Below are 17470 nucleotides of genomic sequence, written 5' to 3' on the forward strand. Positions count from 1 at the left end.
CTTGCAGAGAGTTCATGGGAGGGGTGAAAGCTGAGCCAGGCGTGTGTGCAGTCGCATCCTCACGCGCCTCAAACGGTCAGGAGCTTGGCTTGAGTTTTGATGCTTTTTGTGTTCCCAAGTTCTTCGTTAATGGCTGTTTCAAGAAAGCATCTGATCATTGGAGATTTCAATGAACAATTATACAGATTTTCATAATCACCATTAATCACCACATATTTTTCAAGATAATTACAGCAATTATTATTTAGATTCCTCTTTTATGTGCGCATTGTAGAAAAGAACAAGTGCTTATTACGCTGGGTAGTGTAGAGAACTATGGTCTGAAGTTCTTTGTCATCCAGAAACTCATTATGTTAGCTGATGCTGCCTGTGAAAGTTCGTCAGCATGTTTAAATTAGGGTAGCATTGGCAGGTCTGATTATTTAAATCTGGTAGCTTTGCTAAAAATATAGTTATTCAAGAAAGATGAATTACTAATTTGACAACTGAGATTTAGTTGGAGTCTACAGCACAGAAGGCAGCATCTATCGTGTGCTTAGAGGAGGGTGACAGTACTTTTTCAGATTAAAGAGAGAATTTCTAAGCGAGCTAACAAGTTGTATTTATAGAGCAGAGTTTTGTGGCCTGCCCTTTAAAGGCTGAGAGTAAGCCTTAGTAAATTATAATGAAGAAGTAGCCACTGTTTGAAAGTTGGTTGTGTTTTTCGGTGGTCCTGCACTGACTGAGGGGGTGGCTCCGGTGCCCTGTCGGGTGCCCAGCTCAGTGGAGGGGCCCAGCCTCCTCCCGGCTGCTGTTGAGGACTCATGGGGATGCCGTCCGTCAGGGTTTGGTTTTAGGAGCGGAGTTCTGGCCACTGGCTCCTCTCAACCCCTTCCTAATTGCAGTGGCTGGGAGTGTGACCCCCAGGGAGGAGCTGCTCCTGGGAGACAGCAAACAGCCCCTGAAAACATTTTCTTCCTGAAATCCCGTTTTATTTTGGTCCATTCTGGGGAGAAACGCGCAGGCACCTCCCTAGTCTGTTGCAGATGCTGTGGGTGTAGCTGCCTGGGAATCACCTGCTGCCTCCTGGGTTCAGCCCCTCGATGCCGGTGCCGTCCTCCAGCGGGTGAGGCTGTGCGGGCCAGTGGCGATGGCACGTGCAGGGCTGGGAGCCGCGACCGCCTGCGGGCTGCGGCTCCTCGGGAGGTGCTGGCAGCAAGCGTGTTCCCACTGGCCCTGCCGCTGGCCCCGCTCGGAGCGGCGCAGAGCAAGAGCAGCTTTGTCTGGCCATGCGAGGAGGCTCTAAGCAAAACGTGCAAGGTGCAAACGTTTTATAGGTCTTTAAAAATATTTTAAAGTTACAGCCGTCTGAAGATGTTAAAACCTACGTGGGTCAATGCGTGAGCGTACTCATGCGGTGGTATGAGTGGTGGTAACGCTGTAAAAGTGGGGCCTTGCCACAATTTTGTTCGGAATCAGTACATGTTGCCTTTGGGAAGAGAGCTGTACTTCAGCATTCTACAGCACCAATTCCTTTCATCCTTTTGTGTTACTGTCTGCTGGTCTCAAACACAGTGCAAATCAACATTGAGGAGCATTGAGTAGCTCTTGGCCAGACTAAAACAGGAGCTGTAGCTCCTGGCCAAAGCCTGGCTGGTAAGTCTTGATGCTGCCCATGAAAATGGTAACATCAGGCAGAATCGCAGCACACTGCTCTGCTCATCAGAGACTGCCAGGAACGCTTCAAAAGCAACAGGGGAAAAAAAAAAAAAGGAAAAAGGGAGGAATTAGAGGCTGATGCTGATGTTTATTTACATCACAACATCAGAACAAGGGACATGGAATTAAAAGCCTCCTACAGTTCTGGTTTCATTTAATTTTATTATGAAATTAACTGGCTGCTGTAAACGGCACTTGCGTACTGTCTCACGGTGCATAGCGGGAGCGATGGCGCCCGTGCCCAGCCCCCGGTGCTGGACACCCCAGCGGGCTGCGGCACAGCGGCGGGAGCTCTCTCCCGCCTGTTGCTGGAGGTGCCCGGCCCTGGAGGGCAGTTCCTGCAGTTGCCTCCTTCCCTCTTCTGCAAGTCTGGGTGAGGTGGTGTGCGGCAGGGGAGTGCTTTTATTAAGGGCTCACCCACATGAGCTCCGAGCGTGAGCTCGCACGTGCGCAGCCCCACCACCGCAGCATTGCTGCTCGTGCCGCGCTCTGCCTGTGAGACACAGAGAGATGGGCCCTGTGCAGAGAGAGGGTGTCTGCCGCAGCCGAGCACGTGCTGCCAGACCAGCGGATGGAGCCGGGGCTGCCTCGGGAGCAGCGCGCTGCAGAGCTGGGAGGGACCGGTGCTGCAGCCTGGCCTCCGGGGCGCGCTCGGCCCTGTCGCGGCAAGGGGCTGCGCGGCGGGCAGGGGTGCGCTGTGCCGAACCCCCCCCATAAATCAATGCAGACATGCATTGCTGCAGCTGGGGTTTTGTTCAAAGCAGCGTGGTGCACGGGACCCGTGAAGGATGCTCCACACATTGCGCGACACAGCCTTGCGCACAAGATGTAAAAGCTAATATTAATGTGAGATGGTTCAGTGTTGTGGCGGAACAAACTGCCACGGCATTTGTTAATCTTGGGTTTGGATTTACACTCCTAAAAGGAAGGTGGGTGCCTTGCCCTTGAAGTCGTTGTGAATGTGAAAAAACCGTTCTTAGGCAGCAGTAGCTTTGGATCCCTCTGTTCCTGTGGCCAGTGCTGCGGGATGGCGGGCAGCACCTCGGAGGGCGAGGTGGGGTACACAGGGGCGTCCTTTCTCCGAAGCGTTTGCTTTGTTCAGGGCCATCGCTCAGCCGGGAAGCAAAGGGGAGGGACCAGCAGCCGCTCCCCACGCGTCTCGGGGAGGGGGTCCCCACCATCTGCCTGCAGCCCCTTGCATGCCCAAAGAGCTCCCACCTGCAGGCTGGGCCAGGGGCTCCTGGAGCCCAGCAAGCCGCAGGGCGAGAGGGCGAAGGCTGCCGCCCTGCCAGCACTGGGGAGGCGGCCGGCTGTGGCAGCCTGCTGCTTTATTTCCCTAAAGTTTCCTGATTTGGTGGGTATTTAAATCCTCGTGACTTCTAGTGCCTGGCTGTGAAAAGAGCTATTGAACGAGTGTGTCGTTTTCCGATGTCTCCCTGTAACGTATTTTACCAGCAGCCTAGTGACGGCCTGACACGCCGGCTCCTGTGCACGCTCCTGCGCTTTGGGAGTGCAGCATTAATAACACACTTCCATGCATCATGCCATTTTTAAGCATGATCGTTATGATAAAGGGCATATACTTAATTACAGGCCTGCTTAATTACAGCTCTGTTGAAGCTCGTTTGTTTAGGAGAGTGCTAATTGCGCTGCTGAGCTTTTGGCACACCCTGCTTTCATCTGCTGCTTTGCTCTGCAGTTTTGAGCTCCAGGAGGGCTGGAGCGCGCAAGGACCGAAGGACGGATGGAGGCAGTCCGGCGGGGGCTGCCGGGGGAACGTGCATGCTCATCGTGGCTTATTCTTTAAATTACTTTACAAAAGCCGGCGTGTGACTGATCAAAGCAGGTTTCTGTCGGGATAACAAATGCAGATGGTCTTTCAGGTTCAAAACTTCCTGGATTTGGTGATGCTGCTTTTCATCTGTTTCCTTTTGTTTCATGTAGTGCTGTGGCTGCCACATAACACCTCTCATAGTGAAATGACTCCAGTGGAGTTTTTTTTTTTTAAGTAAAAAATATACAAAGCAAATGGAAAATGCTAAGCATTCTTAAATAACCCTTGTTAAATCACTGATGTGGTATGGATCACTGTTGTAGTTATGGTAGTTACAAACAGCAAGCAGAGAAACGCCGGGTTTGTGGGTGCACATGCTTTGTGAAGGAAAACCCTGTCTGAGGATTACTTGAGGGCATTTCAGGGCTTACATTTGCTCTAGTTTGAAGTTTTTATTTCCTTCAGAGATTAAATTTAAAGGCTTAAAATGTTAAAGGTGTAACTGAAATAAAGCGGGTGTATTTGGGGCTGCGCTCTGCCTTAGAAATGTGCCCTTTTCAGTCTGTGTGGAAGTTGCTGAGTTACACGTTTTAAAAATAAGTGTCTCCGTTGTACTGACATGTGTTGTGGGAGGTTTCTGTGAAGTTGCCGAGCTGGTGATAGCAAGACAGAAACACTGAACATCTTTGCACTGTCTAAGAAGGAATACACAAGACAATATAAAGGCAAACAGTCCTTTTAGTATCCTTAAGGTTGTGCTACAGAGAGAGCTTGGCCCAGCGACACGACGCTGTGCCGTGTGCTGTCACGTCCTTGCGTCTGTCCTCATACTCCACTGGTTTCCATCCTCCAGATGTGGTTTGTGAGTGTTTGAGCTCCGTTGCTCACTGTGAGTTTGCACTGGCAGCAGCCAGGCCGGGGGGGTGCTTGGCCCTGGGTGTTTCCATTCTGCCCCGGTAGTACTACTTACTGCTCTGGGTTGGCCCACGTCACCTGAACCATGTATGTTCCTTTTCCTCTTGCTCCGACACCACCGAGCTCACTCAGGTGGCTCTGGGTGGTAGTGGTAAATAGACATCTGTCCCCTTAAACTGTTTGTATTTGTTTTCGGTTTCAAATACTGTCCTGTTTTGGCAGCTGAACCGTACTGGAAGACTGAAAATTGAGACCATGAAACTGTATATGGATAGAGCAGGGAGGTTCATTGAATTCCTGATCTGGTAGGGACTAAGCCAGCTGTGTCTTGAACAGAGAGAAACCACTGGCAGGTTAGAGGGAGGAAAAGGCTGGCAATTACTTCTATGAGCTATTGATCACATATCAATGCCATGAATACTTGATCTGTCACTGGGAATGTGTGATGCTGCATGTCAGAAGTCAGCTGGAAATGTGACGTGTTTGCTTGTTTTGTCCCTTTCAGCAATGGATGGAGTGCCTTTTATGATTTCGGAGAAGTTTGCCTGCGCTCCTGAAGGGGTGAGTTGCCTTTGTTGTTCTCCCAGAGTCTGAAATTCATCTTTTTGTGGAGAGCGATCACAAAACATCAACACAAATTACCTGCTTCTGGGAGCTTTTCTTCCGTGGGGCCTAATATATACCCAGTGCTTGAGGTGGTCCAAGGTTGCACTTTTCCGTCAGGTGGGAATGGCTTTTGCCAGATTGCTTCTAAAACTGAATACTCCTGGGAGGTCAAGGTTTATCACCATCAAAATAGGAATGGCAATGGGACTCTCGGGTGCTGGAAGCATTTCTAATTTCTTAGCATAGATTGTAAAGAAAGCTGCAAATGTACAGCTCTCATAGATTTAACCTGCTGTGGCATAGTACAGTCAGCCTTATGGCTTTGCTTTTGCACGCCAGAAGTGCAAGGCAGTGGGAACGGCGCGGTGCTCACCAGCCCTGGCGGCTGCCGCAGCTCGGCAGGCTGCCGCGAGGCTCCTGCAGCTCCATACCCTGTGCAGGCAGAGCCGGGCTGCGGCGTGTGGGCGAGGATCTTCCAGGTCTCCCAGAGCTTCTCAGTCTTGGTGGGCACCGGTGGTTGTGCAGGTGGAGCTCAGGTGGCTGCAGCTGGCTGGGGGTAGCAGGGTTGCCACAGCTGCACTGGCCGAAATCCGGTTTGGTGGGGAGCCTCGTGTTGACCAGTTCCAGCCTGTAAAAGTTTGCAGGGGCGGCTGTGCCCTAATGACGCCGCAGCTGGACCTCGGCTGGGTTCCAGGGAGCAGGAGCGGCGATGGAAGAATGATTTTAGGATTCCCATTGCCCTCTGGCATGGGAGATTATCTGAGCCAAAGTGTCTCAAGTGCAGCAGCAAAACAGACTGGGTTATTTTCACATACGGCACGTTTCTAAGCGAGTTCACTCCTCAGGCGGGGTCCTGCTCGGCGTGCCTGTGCTGCCGGCTGCACGGCTCCTGCTTGGCGAGCGGCGAGTCAGGAGGGCACCATGTCCTGCCTGCTCGTGCCGAGCACTGCGGTGCCAGCGGAGGGTGCTGCCCGCGGCCTGGGCAGGGCAGGTTTGCTCAGCCGAAATGCTCATCCCATTACCGGTTCCCTAATCCATCCAATCCTAAAATAATATCTCCTTAAAAATCAGTTTACAAGAAGCTGTTGCAGCAAACGCTGAGCCATCAGCTGTATCTGATTTTTCATGTCCTGCTCCCGTTTTGTGCTTTCTTCTTCCTGCTGACACAACCTGCGTGTGCAGCCGGACACGGTTTTTCACAACCATTGCTTTCTGAAAGGGTTGTTTATAGGCCGTTATTCCCAGAAAGCTGGAGTCCCTGCTGCGAGGACAAATGCAGAGAGATTAGGTCGTGCTAATCTTCCCCTCGGATCCTTTAGACACCATTGCCACCATATGGTCAGTTTGGTCGGGGCTTCCCACAGCCGATGCCGCTCACACCTACATGCTGCGGCCATACAAAATCCATAGGGTGTTACGAAGTGCGTGGCAGTAACAGCCGTCCTGCGGCAGGGAGGTGGCTAAAGATCTACCTGTGCAAAACGACTCTGAGATGAGCATCAGCTGTCCCTGCTTTTGGAGAAAGGCGTTAGAGCTGTTATCCCTAACCCACCTTCTGCTTCTTCACTCTTGGGGTAGGCTGAGAAACAGGATTATGCGTGTGTTTACAGATGGTGCCTCTAAATCTCTGGTGATAGAGTATTTGCTGACTTCAAACAAAACAAAACCAAACCAAAAAAACCTAAATTTGACTTTTTTTTTTTTCTTTCTTGCCAGATGCAGACGGTTGATCTCTTGGGCATCACAATCAAAACCCTTGCAGAAATCGAAAAGGAGGTAGGTGCCCAGCCAGGCTCTAAGCACAAGTGCCATGAGACCTGTGTTCACTTTGTTGTAAGATACCTTCCCTTATGGAAAGGGCCTCTCTTACCTTTCCCAAGTCACTGCTGGCGGATAAAGTCAAAGCAGAGTCGAACAGTAGGCTCAGAATTAGGGGCATCCACTGTGGTCTGTGCTGGGGGAGGATGCTCTAAGTGTTGAACCTAATGGCAAAGTCTGCTGCCCTCTGTTTAATTCCAGATGTCTAGAAAGACATCTATTTAACCTTTCATTCTCATTTATTAACAAAACATGTTACAAGCAGGGTGCTGTTTGTGTTCGGTTGCCTCTTGCATCTCAGGGAAGCAAAAGAACTTGATTAAGCAATGTCAGGTAAACTACTTCATCATTTTTCAGTTTAATGGTGCTGGTAACTTGTTACCAGGTAAAACAGGCTGCACTTTCAGTGAGCTTGAGTATTCCAGGAGCTCAGGGAGGAGACGTCCATCAAACCAAGGATGGTCTTGTGTTCCCGAGGGAGTGTTTTGGCACATGTGTGACTTGGGCTGCATGGTGCTGAGGAGCCACCTGCCCTGCAAGGTCTGCCTCTCAGCTGAAGTCTCGGGCCAGGAGGGAAACAGTCTCAACAGCACGTGCTTCTTTGGGCACCATCGGTCACAAACATCTCTTGTGCCAGCCAGCTGGGTTAAAGGCAAAGTGTAAGAAGATGGCGTAGCAAGATCTCCAGACTCCTCATGGCTTCTCTACTTTTTGATTCCAGTTGTGAGTCCAGTTTCCTAAATCCATCCTGTTCTGCCTGGAAGTTTTGTCTGAGTGTGGAAAGAAGGTAGTTGCTTCTCAGGGCTTTGGGGGCACCTGGCGGGCCGGGGCAGCAGTGACGGTGGCTCTGAAGATACTGGCTGGTGGGGCAATCGCTGGCAGAAGCACCCGCTGCCTTGGGCACTGGGGTCCTGCCGTGCGGCACTTGCCCTGCTTCTGTTGGGGGCTGTCTGCATCTGTCACGAGGGCACCGTGCGCCGGGAGCCAGGGGTGCTCGCGGCCGGTGGCCCCTACACGCTCCTGCCTCCTTCCCCCAGCTCTCGCCAGGAGCTGGCTGCGGGGCAGCGCGTCCCTTCTGCTGGAGAAGCGAAGTGGCGTTGGATTGTTGCTGCAGCCCTCTGCATGTCACCTGGTGCGGGGAGAGGTCTCGGCAGCTCGGGGCGCTGCCTGGAGGGGTGGGCTGTGCAGCCCTCCCCATGCAGGCCTGCAGAGTGTGGGGACACCGGCACCAGCTGTTCGTGTGGCCTTGGAGGAGAGGTTGATACCTGCTGGCTCTCCCCACACCCTCCTGTTCCATTACAGGCTGTATGCATTTCAGAGTAATGAAAAGTATAATTATGCAGCCCATATTCCTTGATGAAGCATCTTGTCTGCACATAGATAGCTACGCATATAAATATTGTGAATTTCTGCGTGGCTTTATTTCCCTTGCAAGCAATAGCACCATTACAGCAAATCTTCTGGATTTCCAAAGCAGTGAGAACATTTTCCCTGGAGCTAGATGCCTTGCAAAAAATATTCCCAAAGAATTCCAAGAGTTATTGTTCTCTGTCACCACATTTGCAGATGTACGCACCCATCCTCCGGGCTGTGAGGCGAGCCAAAGAAAGGACTTCACCCTTTCAGGAAAACTGATGAAAACAGGCGCAAACCCTGTGCTGCGCACTCAGGCTGCACCTGAAGTCAGCAGCTCATTGCACCAGGACTGCACGGCCGTGCCCTGAGGAGCGCGTGAAGAAGTGGTGCGTGAGGAGGCGGTGGAGCCTCGTGGGTGGAGGCAGGTTTAAGCTGAGGGCGCCGTTTGCCCACAGCTGTTTTGGTGGACGTAGGGCGGAGAGGAGCAGAGCCTGGCTGCGCGGCAGCTGGCTCTGCCTGCGGGGTGCAGGGCGTTTGTCTCCGCTGGTCCTGCCTGTCGCGGGCAGGGGAATGTCACCTAGCGGGCATCGGGGCAGGCGAGGCGGCCTCCGTGCGGTGCAGAGCGGTGCAGGCAGCACCGGCAGCACCGGGACCCTTCGCGCTCCGGCCGCGGGTGCCGCTGTGCCACGTGGCCGCCAGCAGCACCGCCAGCCGTCGGGCTGCCGTGGGCCTCCCGCACGCGGGGCGCTGGTGGCGGCCACCCCGTCTTTGTTTTAGCTTGGCGTTGGGCGAAAAGTCTGGAGAGAGTCTAATTAGTAAAGTGAGCATCTAATATTAATCATTCCTTTTAAACTGACAAGGAAGGCAGTTCATTTAACCACTTAATTGCTACAAGTTTTCATGGGCTGCTCTTTGCAAATATATTTAATGAAGAAGTTGTAAATCTAAGAGAGCTTAAAATTTTAATTTTATACAGAAATATTTTTCCTTGTTCTCATGTTTGTAGTCAATCCTCCAGAGTGTAGTCACATGAAATGTTCTTTAAATGAACATATTTGCTAACTGGCATGATTTCAGTTTTTAAAACATTGGTTCCAGCAATTAGGCATTTTTTTCAGTTCCCAAATGACTAGAGAAATTCGTCTTGATTATAATTGCTCTTAGCCACGCATATCTAATTTGTGTCTTTTTAAGTGTTAATTAGTAAACAGTTTGAGCTGACATCTTTATGTGTTTGTGTGTTGAAAAATGAGGCTTATTGCTTATTTAGCTTGGGGCTGGTACTGCTAGCTGTGACATCATGACATTGAGGTAAAATTAATGAAGACATGTTTGCCGATTAAAAGGCAGGCTGGAGGAAGATGACTCCTTGACGCAGCCCCTCGCAGAGTTTACCCGAGGTGCGGGGCAGCGGCTGCGCGGGGCTTTGTAGGCTCGTTCGGGGGAGCTGGGGGGCCGCCGGGGCCGCCGGTGCAGCCGAGGCCGCGCAGCCTCGCGCCCGCCGCCGGGAGCGGGGGGGGGGGGAGGGGGGGCCGCGCCGCGGTCCCCGGGCGCCCTCTGGCGGCCCCGCGCCGCCGCGCACCGGGCCCGGGTCCCCCCGCTCGGGTCCCCCCCGCGCCGCCCGGGACACGCGCCCCGCGGGGCGGAGGAGCTGGGGTCGGCCCGCAGGGTGCCGGCTCCCTCTTCCCGGGAGGAGCCGGTGCTCTGGCAGCTTGGCACCTCGGCGGTGACGGCTGCGGGACACCGGTGCCTCCCTGGCACGGCTGCGGGATGCTGATATCTCGCTGGCAGGGCTGCGGGACACCGGTGCCTCCCTGGCACGGCTGCGGGATGCTGATATCTCGCTGGCAGGGCTGCGGGACACCGGTGCCTCCCTGGCATGGCTGCAGGATGCTGGTGCCTCGCTGATAGGGCTGCGGGATGCTGGTACCTCGCTGGCACGGCTGCGGGATGCTGGTGCCTCCCTGGCATGGCTGCAGGATGCTGGTGCCTCCCTGGCAGGGCTGCGGGATGCCGGTGCCTCCCTGGCACGGCTGCGGGATGCTGGTGCCTCCCTGGCATGGCTGCAGGATGCTGGTGCCTCACTGGTAGGGCTGCGGGATGCCGGTGCCTCCCTGGCACAGCTGCGGGATGCTGGTACCTCGCTGGCAGGGCTGTGGGATGCCAGTGCCTCCCTGGCACAGCTGCGGGATGCTGGTGCCTCGCTGGTAGGGCTGCAGGATGCTGGTGGCCTCGCTGGTAGGGCTGTGGGATGCCGGTGCCTCACTGGTAGGGCTGCGGGATGCTGGTGCCTCCCTGGCATGGCTGCGGGATGCCGGTGCCTCGCTGACAGGGCTGCCGGGTGTGCTGGCCTGGCGGAGCAGGTCCGCTCGCCTCTCCACAAGAATCACGTCACCCTTGCACAATGCCAAGGGTCTTTGGTGGTGTGGACGAGACTGCGGCAGCCCTGGCACAGCCAGCTCATCCGGCACTGTGGCTCCATCCCCACACACGCAGCCAGTGTCAGGCACCGGCGAAGCTGCTGGGTTTCTGGTGCCGCCTCCTTGGCGGTGTATCCTGCTGGCGGTGCTGGCAAGGAGTGGTGGCAAACGGACCTGGCCCACAGGAACAGGAGACGTCTTTGGTAACATCCTGGGAGCCACAAACAGGACACTGGGAGATGTGGGGCAGGTTGGTCCCTGTCCAGAGCCAATACAGTGGGTGTGCCGGGGCCCTGTGCCCCAGCAGCCCCGCTGCATCGCTCCGCTTTGGCCACACACCCACGATGGGACAGCCACCGCGGCCCCAGCCTCTCCTGGGGGTGCCATGGCATGCCAAGGGGCCACAGCAGCGTCCAGGGTGGCCTGGGGCTGTCGGGGTGCGGCCCACGGCGTGCCACGAGATGGCACTGCTACGGCGCACTGCACACGCGCGCGGCGCCCAGGCCCGCACGGCTGCAGCTGGCCGGCAGCAGGGATGTCCCTCAGCTGCAGGGTCGTCCCTCGGGCTGCAGCAGCACCCAGCCAGCTGCAGTGACAGCTGTGGCGTGCAGGGACACGTACGGAGGAATCTTCACCCACCTTGCCAAACCAAAAACATTAATTATGATGGTACCAGCCTGTGCAAATGAGGCCTGCAAAGAGGAATCTTGCTGACTTGCTGCTTTATGCACAGGATGAGTGTGATCATGTTTGTGTTAATGCTGGGCATTAGGGGAGGGGCTGAATCCTACCCAGGATGGTTACCGACGTGGGGTCAGGTGGTGCCGGCAGGCTCACCCCTTGTGGCCCTGCCTGGGGCAGGGGGACGAGATCACAGCTCAGGGCACTGCCAGCCCCCAGTTCTTACCTCATTTTTCTGCTGGTTGTATTGTCCCGCCGCGGGCGCAGGCCGGGGAGCGTGGCTGTGTGGCTGCGCGTGGTGCCCCACGGTTCCCTCTGTCTTGCTTTGCCCCGCAGTACGACTACAGCTTCCGGACGGAGCAGAGCGCGGCAGCCCGCCTGCCGCCCAGCCCCACCAGGTGCCCGCCGGTCCCGCAGTCCTGAGAGGGGCCGCCGGCGCTGGAGCGGGCGTGTGCGTGCATTACTACTGAACGGGACGCGGGACACGGCGCCGGGGCCGTCCCGGCAGACCTCCGCTCATCTGGCCATCGTCGCCCGCCCTGCGCTGCACCACCTCCTCCTGCACACGCCGCTGCACACGTTGGGACTGCACAGCCCTTTGGCAGCTGCCCCCACCCTCCCTTGCTGCTGCAGCCGCCTCTCCACGTGAGTACGTGACTGGGAGCCTGACGGCAGCCCCTCAGTTGTCCCCACTTCGTAAACCCTGCTGCAGGACAGTCACAAAAAACAGAGCTGTAACAAACTGCTGCGAACAGCGAGCCATGAGCTCATGGACCATCAAGAATGCTCAGCAGCAAGCCCTAAAAGTAAGGAAGAGTGAAAGATACAGCTGGTTAATCCACAAGCCCCCAGGCATCCCGCCCAAGCTGACACGGAGCTGATGGACTCTCGGTGCCTTGCCTGGGATCAACCCCAGACTGATCACCTGCTCACTGTAGGCTGGCGGAGCCCGGGTCAGACCCGCCTTGGGCACAGGCACTGGCAAGGCGGAGGGGCGCAGGGAGCACAAGCTGCACTGCAGTTCCCGAGGTGAAGCACCTCCGCTTTGCACAGGCTGTCAGTGTGTCCGTCAGGACCTAGAGCGACAAACATCCTGTGTTTCTTTCCGGGCTGGATGCTGGCAGCAGCCCAGGCAAGCCCCGGCAGCACCGCGCTGACCCCTGGCCGAGCTGCCTGCAGAGCTGGGGCCCTGCTGACAACGCGGATGCTGTCACCTGCCCGTCACTTTGGACAGTTTTCTAATATTTGCCCCGTTAGCTGCTAAAACAAAGAGATGTGCCTGTTCTCTTGTGCGCTCATGGGGAAGCACTGAACTCTGACGTAGTGCAGGATGAGAGTGGGATGCATTAAACCCTGACCTCAGCCTCCTTGTGATCGCTGACCTTAGCTCGCTCCCGAGTCAAATGCATGTCGTGGAGAAGTCTGTTGCTGTAATAAGTTGTTTAGAAGTGCCCATCTGACTCTGTGCTGCTTTTTCAAGTCTCTGCTGTAGAACAAAGCTACGTCATGGCAGCGAAATGGCAATTTTTGAGTAAGTGTTAAAACAATACAACTTTTTATATTGTAAAGTACTGATTACCTAACCTTATTGAAATGCAATTGCCATAGTAACAAATAACAGTATTGTCGCTCTCAGTCTGGGTCGTACGTATGCCCTGACCTGCTTTGCACTGCTTTTGATTGATCTTGCATTTTCTAGTCGGACAGAATGGTGACTAACGGTAGGTTTTGTACTGTCAGCTTGTATTTTTTATTTGTACATATGTAAAATATTTCTTGTCCAAAGATTCATTTCTGGTTTAAGGCACCATACCGTATTGCTGGGATAATGAGCACAAAATACCGTAACATTCAGGACAGACTGATTCCAAGTCTTTGCTTCAACTTCTTCCAATCAGGTAAATCATTTTCTAAAACTGCCTCTGTAAAGCAAGGCTGTGTGATTGGAAAGCAGAGGCCAGTTCCGTTGCAGGTGTGTCATACTTGGGCGAAAGAATTAAAGCTACGCCATTTGCACCAGCTCTGGAGGTTTGGGTGACCCCCTGGAAGCGCTCGTTTACTTGGAGGTTGCAGCACCATTTTTAGTTTCTTATTTATCCTGCAGGAAAGCAAAGCCAGACCTCACTGCCAAGCTTCACAAAGGCTAGATTGATGATGCCGACATCGACAAATGAACATACCATGGCAGCCTGGTCATTCGGCTCAGGTTCACTTGAAGTTCAAATCCACTCCGTGCTGTAGTACTATGCCCATCTCATCCATCTTTTGTCCTTCTATTTTTCTGCTTGCAATTTGTTCTGTGGTTTTCTGTGGCATCGTTTATAGCTTCTCCTGTGGCCTAGTGGACACGGCAGGTAGGTGGAAGCTGCCTGCAGCGGCGCGTTCCTCATAGCGTTGGATGAAGGAGCTGCAGAGCGCTGACCTTCCCTGCTGCTGGTGGTGGAGGAGTGGGGGCTGCGGGCTGGCGCAGGGCAGCCAGCGCAGAGTCTGCAGAGCTCCAGGGGCAGTTCCTGCCGCCGGGAGGTGGGGGAATGGCTGCCAGGAGCCCCTCCTTGAGCCATGTCTTCCCGTGCCGAGGGCAGGGCTGACTGCGCAGCAGCCGGAGCGCTCAGTGCGGAGCGGGTTCGGATAGCTGCTGAGCCCCGTAGTCAGTGGGTCGCTCCCTGGGTATGTCTCAGAAAAATGGGTGTGTAGCTTCAAGGCCCTTCCTGTGAGATTTAGCTCAGACAGCATCAGTAGGTAAAATTGGTGCTTTAATTTTATAGCAACAGTTACGTTTGCTCAGCCTTCTTAGAGATAGTGAGCTCAGCTTTCTCTTCACTGACCTACAAGAAACACTGGATGGCTCCAAACGCTGACCTGGGACAAGCATCTAAGAAATCTTCAGGATATATTTGTATAGTTGGTTCTCGCTTTTCCCTCTCTTACACTGGGCTAGCAAAGCTGCTTCAGGGCTGCATCTGCAAAGAAACTGCGGGATTAGTTTGATCCTCACAGTGTGCTTCTGCCTGTGGCACTGCAAGGATACCCTGTACCGAAAGCATGAATAGCACAAATGCAGTTCCTGTGGTGCAAACGCAACAGAGGTGTTTTGAGCAGAGCTACAGCTGCTGAGGGCCAGCTGAGCTCAGACCTGCTGATGGAAGGCTGGAGAACTGTGCATTTCCAAAGGGGAGAGGGCTCGGAGCCAGTGCTTGGAAGCACGACGAGGCACACCATGCGGGGTGGTTGACTGCATGTGTTGTCTTCTCAGTCCATCAACTATAAGAAGCTTTTTTATTGCACCTCCGAACTTCCAAGATCTTGGACATCAGGTCAGCATTTCCACAGGCAGGTTTTATTGGCTGTTCCATTACTTTTGTACTCAGAGCAACTCATTGCAAGGCTGGTCCTTGCATCCTCCCAGCAAGTCCTCCCCGTTGGCATGTGCCTTGGTCAGTACCAGCATCTTCCTCCCTCCCTGTCCAACAGGCGACCGTGGTAGCGTTGGGCCAGGGAGCCTGATGTTGGTGTTGCCTGGCTGTGGAGGAGCCTTCTGGAGCATCAGGGGAGGGGATGAGTCAATGGAAAGCAACAGAAGTGGATTTGCAGAGCTTTACCAGATGTGCTTGGCTACCTTACCTCTATTTCTAGAACACAACTAGTCTCTAGGTAGCTTAATCTTGTGGCTGATGGAGAAATTAGTTTGCCAAATTATCATATGTCTGCAACAGAGACAGAAAAGCAGCAGCGAGGGGTTTGCTTACTGTAAAATACACCTTCTGATGTGAATTAGTAGTGACAGGCTGCCTCCTGGATTTCTCACGGCAAAGAGCAGGTAGCGTGCCGAGATGACTCGTGGGCCATCCAGGCCAGGATGTGCTGTCTAGTGTGTTAACAATGGAAAGGCAAGAAATTAGTCCAGAAATTAATGTAGAGTGTGAACTTTGTGATAAAATTCAAGTGTGGACAGTCGTAGCAGGTGTCTTCCCTGTGGGAGCATCTCATAGCTGTAGTTACATAGGAATAAACTTTGTCAGACTTTTTTCCTTTGACTGTCACCGAGTTTGCCCGTGGCATCTGTAGGAGAGGATCCCCTGTGAGCCCCCTGTGTAGTACGAGGTTGTTGGTAGTCTGTAGCTTTGGGCTTGTTTGGTTTCACACTGCCCCTGTCCCCACTCGTTTCCTGAGCTCTCCAGACCGAACCCACATGCCACAGAGCCTGGAGGAAGCCCCGATGCGGGCACGGCACGTGCCCGGTGGACGCTGGTGGCGAGGGCGTGCGTCCGCACATCTGGGCACCTCTTCAGCGGGGCCCTGAAAATCTCCCCCAGGGGAGGGAAAACGGGATGCGGCGCCTTTGGAGTTGGCCGGTCCCACGTTGGCCTTCACCTCCCCACTGCCCTCGGGCGCCGCGGGGTCTGTCTCGCTGGGTTACCACCAGCTGCTCTCCCAAAGCGGCCCCGGGAGGCCGGCCGGGGTGGCAGCGGGCACGTCCCGCAGCGGCCAGCGGAGCCGCTCACCGGAGAGCCGTTCCCACTCCTCCCGAAGGGCCTGCGCCTCTCGCTGCATTCAGATAATTACCTCAGCCTTCGAGCCTTGACGAACAGATGGGAATCTCTCCCGGCAGCAGGGCAGCCGAGCAGTGCCGGTGTTGGTTATCCGGAGCCATAGAACTCCGACAGCGTTGCAGTAGGGAGGGTGCTCCTCTGCTCATGAAAAAGCTCAGTAAGGTGCTGCTCAATTCACTCAACACAGGGAAACCAAACAGTTTGGATATTCTGGTTGTTTATTGTGAAATTGTTTCCTAACAGCAACAGTTTTAAATGTCATCATGCAAATGGAAGAGAGAAACCTTTTATGCAGTTGCAAAGTGTTTTTCTAAGATGCTATGCATTTTGTTGGGTTATTGAAAGTGAATTTACTGTGCATTAATCTTATGAATGTTACTACGTTTTATATTTATTTTAGATGACCCTCCTGTATTTTACAAAGGGAAGTTTCATTGTGTGATAACTTAGTCTGTATTCTTAATATAATTTGTTAAATAAAACTTGTTTTAATCTGTTTCTTCTCTGTGCTTCGTGTTTTAAATTTGGGGTTTAAGAAGCTTCAAACGCAGCAGCTCTGACTTGCGGGAGTGGGAAGGGGCATCCCTTGGGACCAGCCGCTCTCTTCCCTCGGCGCCATCATTGCATTGACTTCTTCGGATCCCAAACTGAGATGTTTTGAAAGTAGTTAAAAACATCAGGAGGGAGGAAACACGAGCCGGTGCTTATTTGGAACTGAGCCGCTGTGTAGCAGTTGTTGCTGTGGCACCTGGAGCCGCCTGTTTCTTGACGTGGTTACAGGTTTGCTTGGTGTAGGTGGTGCTTCTTACAGCTTCTTGGCCTCCAGCAGGCAGCAGGCTTTGGGCGCTGCCAGGCGTTCGCTAAGGAGCGAGAACGGTGCGGGGTCGGCCTTTCACGCTGCAAGGGTGCGAAGCCGGGTTGGTCGCCCCATGGATGCTTCCAGCGGCGTCCTGCAGGGGTGAGTGTTCCTCCCGTCCCATCTCCTGCCCGCTTCAGGAAGAAAATACCAAATCATCACGCGTGTCAGTCCTTGGCCTGGAGAGTCTCAGAGAAGAACAGGGGTTGCAGGCTTTAATGTGAGAGACTCGCTTCCAAGGTGCTTTTCCTCCGCCACAGCTGAGCCGTTTTGCTTCTGCTCGGGGCTGACGGGAACTTTTCGAGCAGTTTTGGTGGGACATGAGGGCGCCTTTTCCTCTGCTCTCAAGCTGCCCAGGAGGGCGAAGGACGCTGCAGAAGATGGGACCTGATTTCAGGCACAGGAGGAATAAAGAAATGGGAGCAGAGGCATTGTTAGGGTTGGGCCAGGGGCTGCGAAGCCTCCGAGGGGGATCTGGCAAATGGCAGCAACTGCCTGCGGCGTTGGCCGGTCTCTCGACTGCCCGGAGCAGCAACAGTCTTCATGGATCCGAAGGGTCGCCTTCAGAGGGGACAGCGTGAGCCCCCTGTAGGTAATTTGCTTCTGGTCGTGGGGTCTTATCCTTTGAAATTAGATACAAAAAGCCTTGGGAAATCTGTCGGAAATGTCTCTCTCAAAATGTATGCTGCAAAGTCAAACCACAGAAGTCAAAATAGCTCAACTTAAGCATTTTCTGGAGCGTAAGGGACCACACGTGACATTACGCTGCCACACAGGCCATGCCCCAGTATAAGTC

The 17470-nt window shown here is 54.0% G+C and overlaps 1 protein-coding gene across 18 annotated transcripts in view; it reads left to right on the top strand.

The window, feature by feature from the left end:
* The window catches only part of MVB12B (multivesicular body subunit 12B), a 79247-nt gene that overhangs the window by 56175 nt on the left and 5602 nt on the right, over nt 1-17470 (top strand). For 5 of the 18 annotated variants that reach the window (XR_012663528.1, XR_012663536.1, XR_012663529.1 and 2 more), the window contains 3 exons: nt 4893-4948; nt 6710-7534; nt 8378-9625. Coding sequence is in view for 4 of the 18 variants with exons in the window: in XM_075112362.1 (XP_074968463.1) it covers nt 4893-4948; nt 6710-6769; nt 11605-11691 (203 nt within the window). In the remaining 14 variants the exon portion in view is untranslated. Of the gene's footprint in view, nt 1-4892; nt 4949-6709; nt 7535-8377; nt 9628-11604; nt 16317-17470 lie in introns of those variants that run through there. The other 13 variants (XR_012663532.1, XR_012663534.1, XR_012663531.1 and 10 more) reach the window with 7 other exon arrangements.

Source organism: Phalacrocorax aristotelis, chromosome 17 (genome assembly GCF_949628215.1).
Source record: "Phalacrocorax aristotelis chromosome 17, bGulAri2.1, whole genome shotgun sequence".
NCBI classification, from domain to species: Eukaryota; Metazoa; Chordata; class Aves; order Suliformes; family Phalacrocoracidae; genus Phalacrocorax; species Phalacrocorax aristotelis.